General features: G+C 40.3%; 1 protein-coding gene across 1 annotated transcript in view; it reads left to right on the top strand.

Moving 5' to 3' along the window:
* LOC101848525 overlaps positions 1–4632 on the top strand; it is a gene marked incomplete in the record, with an annotated part of 327286 nt that overhangs the window by 121230 nt on the left and 201424 nt on the right. The window contains 2 exon segments of the mRNA XM_013083221.2: positions 613–830; positions 4029–4081. Coding sequence (XP_012938675.2) covers positions 613–830; positions 4029–4081 — 271 coding nt within the window.

Below are 4632 nucleotides of genomic sequence, written 5' to 3' on the forward strand. Positions count from 1 at the left end.
TGTCTGTCTCTCTCCCCCCCCCTCCCTCCCACCTCTTCTCTCTCTCCTTCCCTCCATCCCCCTCTCTCACTGTCTCTCTCTCCCTCCCTCTTACTTTCTCCTAGACTCTTCACCTCTTCCTCCTCTGCAGCTGTTGCTGTTGTCTTTATATTATTTGTGTAGGATCAGCGGGATGTTTGAGGGGCTGGAGGGGTGGTGTAGGGGTTGAGTTCTCTTTCGTGATCTTTACTTTCTACCCACTCCCCATTACTTCAGGCTTAGCTGACAACATGCCGAGCTGTTATTCGGATTATAAAGGTTCGAATACCTGAAGGAGCATTCTTGAAATCTTATTGTTTCCAGTGCTGACTACCTCTTGGCTCGGTCTCATTTGAGATGGACTTACAATTCGAATATTCCGTTTACACTGTTAAAAAGGATGTAGAACTTACATGATAACTTACATTCCTAAGGAGTGGCCTATATTTTTGACTATTTTTCTTTTGTGGAACTGCAGTCCAGCGATGCGTACCTGTTATCGTCCAACCAGCCATACACAACAAAACATTTGCAATACAAATACGACAATCATAATAAAGTGATCATTTTGTTCACGCTCTCTTTCACTTTCAGACCATGGGACATCTCCCGCCAGACCAGCATGACCTCTATCGACTTTGAGGATGACATCATAAGATATCTCGAGGCCTCGGGAGCCTTCGACGAGGACCCGAGAATTGTCGAGGATTACCGAGCGCGCGACGATGTTCTCCCGTCGCCCCGGATGTCGCCGAGTATTTTTGGAGGATACGATGATGAGGCGGACGCTGCCGATAGCGACGATTCTTTTAGTAAGTGATTAATAAAATGTTAATGCGGCCTCCTAAAATAAGGGTTGGGTGGGGGTCGGGAGGGTGTGGGTTATTTTTGTTGTTGTTGTTATTTATTTTTGTTATGAGTGGGGGCAGGGAGATCGTGATCGTGGGGATATCGAAGATTTTATTTTTTTAATGTCATTATTTTTTTATTTTATTGTTTTTTTAATTTTAAAAATAATTTTTTAGGTTTTACTTTTCTTTTTTTTTTTTTGGGGGGGGGGGGGGGGGGTGGAGGATATGAAGACTAGTGGAATGTAGTGTAAAACGTTGTGTTTTACATATTTTTTTCCGGGATGAGGGGGGGGGGGCGTATGCTTATGTTAAAACAGGGGGTAAGACTATCGGGCAACCTCGAAGTTGTCAGTCAGGTACAAGAAAGCTGGGATAGAAATTCAAATAAGAGATTCTTAAAGAGTACTGATATAACAAATGGATGGAAGTGGAAGTGTTCTTCTTCTTGTCAATCGTATCTCACTTTAAGGCCGGTATCTATCATAAGCTGTGTTGTACTGCTCAGTTAGTCTGTTCACCCGTGCAGAGTCTTCTGCAGTGTTGATGGGACTGAGATAGATTTTAAAACGGATTGCCTAGATTTGCAAAATACCTTGACCTTTTCTGCTCATTAATGAGCCTAGCGCTTGGGGAAATCCCAACCTGCCCTCAAACGAGCATAAAGGATTTTTGTGAGCAGAGATAAGATGCCCATGATATAGTGACAAGCGTACTAATCGATGGTAGTGGTGGTCGGTTAGCAGTCACTGCTTAATGGTATGTTAATTTCTTCCATAAAGAGGATCAATGAAGTCATACTTCTCTTATCAAATGCGCCAATATCTTCCTATTTGCTCATCTTTTTATTTTGCATATTTTATTCTTAAACTTTAGGCTCAGCATGAGCACCACGAAGGTTGTGATAAACAGTATTCTGTGAAATAGAAGGAGCTCAAAAATGCAATACAAGGGAAATAAAGATAGGTTTCAGGAAGCACAATCTTACGTCCTCCCCCTCTCCCCGCTATTACTTTCCCAGCACACTCACACACACACACACACACACACACACACACACATACACACACACACACATGTACATACATACATATTCACATACACACACAAGCTCAAACAATCTTTTCACGTTTTCATGCACTCCTTGAATGCCCTCAGCTGTTACTTTGGTAAGAAGGAAACGATTCCCCAGATGTGACAGCAACATTTTTCTTGTCTTGAGAAGGGCTTGGCAATCGAGGCTGTCCTATACTTTGTCTATCTTGAACATTGCAAGTATGCTAAAATCTTTGGATAAGTCGAGAAACAATACACGCATTGCATTTTAGCCGTCTTTCTGACTCTTGAGCGGATTTTCCACCTTTAAGTAGGCGGAAGCAAAACTTGCGGACAGTTTTATTAAGTTGAGGCGTCTTGTAATGAAGGAAAAATCAAAACCGACCGAAAACATGTCACTACTTTTGTTTGGAAAGAGCCACTCATCATATTTTAAGTGAATTAAATTCTGTTCATAAGTAATATTGCGTCTCATTAACACATTTTACCAAAGCACGGGTCACTTTTCCTGAGATGAAAAGTACTCATCAAAATATTTTTTATAAAATATCGTTCTTGGGCGTGTGACTTTACAACTACTCATCTGTTTCCAAAAATTGTAGCGATCAGAGCATATTTGGCTTTCTTAGAAATAATAGTTTAATTAGTAATATATTATTCAATCAGCCCTTTGATCTTTACCAAATACTATGTTTCATTTTTTGCGCTCCGTTTTTTATAGATGTAAAAAGGAATCGTTACTTTTTTTCTTATCTTCTGTGACCCATACAAAGTTATTGATTCATTGACAGACTTGGCCATTCTTTTATCCAGAGTGACAATACGCTTAAGTGGGTGCTTCATTATCTCTTTAAAAAGTTTGTATCTTTTGCTTTTAAGAAACGCAGACATCTGGTAAAAGTGGAGAGAGATTGCATTTCTTGAAAAAGAAGAATTCAACTCAGCATTCTCCAGAAACAATAAGAGGCTTATAAATATGTAAAAATCGGACATTATCCGAACACAGGGGTGTTACAAATTGTGTCTGCACTGCGTGACCTTTCTAATTCCCGCCAAAACCGGGTTGTGCAGGGAGAATTGATCTGCCACATCAGTGCGCGGCTCGAGAGTGACAGCGCAGAAAATACCCGACCAGGTATTGATCCAGCCCTGAAAATGTTAACTTTAACGAGCGGCTTTGCTTCCCCCTCGCTTCCCAATGTTTTGTTGGGGATTTTGTTCTATTGATACTTAGACTTCTCAAAGTATTTGCCAGCCCCCCTACCCCCAACCCACAAGCCGCTTTCCGATCCCCCCTCACACTCACACACACACACACACACACACACACACACACACACACACAAGACTCAAACACGCAGACACACAAACAAAAACCAACACAAACATACACACTCACATACACAAACACACACAAACATAATATACAGACACACAAACATACTCATACATACACCTTTCCTCTCTTTTATTTTATTTTGTTGTTGTTGTTGTTATTGTTGCTATTGCTTTTTATCATCATGTTTATCATCATCATTACTATTATTATTATCATTACCATTATAATGATAATACTAGTTACTACTAATAATATAATAATAAATATATTTTGGTCTTTTTGTATAGAATTTTAAAAATAATGTCCTTTTTCTCTCAGTTCCTCTCTCTGATGCAATTTTCTCACTCATTCTTTGTGTAAATTACTAATTATCTTCTTTTTTTCTCCCTGTTTCAATCATCTCTATACCGGCGTTCATGGTGTAGTAGTCAGTCGCTGCATTATCGCACACGGAATACCAGAGTTCGATACCCGAGAGGGACGAAATGTTAATCGACTATCTGGGGCTTTCTTTTGGGATGTTGTATCACTCTCAGCCGGAGCTGGATCAGACATCTGGGTCCTTAGAAACTGTAAAGTAATAAGGTGGGTTTTTTTTGATCATCGTTTTAAAGTACAATCCAGGCAAAAACAATGTGTTTTTATATGGAAATGAGCATTATTGAGCCAAATAAGAAAATCGGTAAATATTGATCAATAGGCTGAAAAAGTGATGGTTTCTTTGATATCATTGTTTTGACGAGCGCCTGATTTGTTATTTCCTCCAGATCTGTCCGACGACCAGGGTGCCGGGAGACGGGGTCGGTTAAGAAGGAGCAAGGTAAGTCTGGTCTCTCATGTTGTCTGAACTGACCAGTCATGTTGTCCGAAATCAAGGGCAGCGGAAAATTGCGCAGATTGTTAATCCTATTGTCAAAAAGTTCAACAAATGAGTTTTCCAAAATCTGTTGTACAATAGCGCAGGTATTTTCGGTATCGAGTATTTCTTAGGTTGCTCAGGTGGTCGACATGGTACCGACTGGAAATTCTATAAGTAGGCCTATAAGTTTAAAGCAGTGGACCTCCTCAGTCAGCTAATCATCAAGATTGTTATTTCATTTCTTTGTGTTCATATTTTTTTGTCCCTTCTCTGTCCTGAAAACCTCCATTTTAAGTTTCTTTTTAAGCGCGACTAAATTGCATTGGGCATTCACATTTATACAAGGCCGCTAATACATTTACTTACTTTCTGGTTCTTTTGAGACAAACTCACCGGACTATTTTCAGCTAAACATTGTACCCCCTCCGATGCGCTTTTCCCTTTCGTCAACCCGCAGCCACCTCCCGAATCGTCAGCCACCCCCCCAACCTTTGACACGGGTCAAACTTCCA

This window comes from Aplysia californica, unplaced genomic scaffold (genome assembly GCF_000002075.1).
Source record: "Aplysia californica isolate F4 #8 unplaced genomic scaffold, AplCal3.0 scaffold00218, whole genome shotgun sequence".
NCBI lineage: Eukaryota > Metazoa > Mollusca > Gastropoda > Aplysiida > Aplysiidae > Aplysia > Aplysia californica.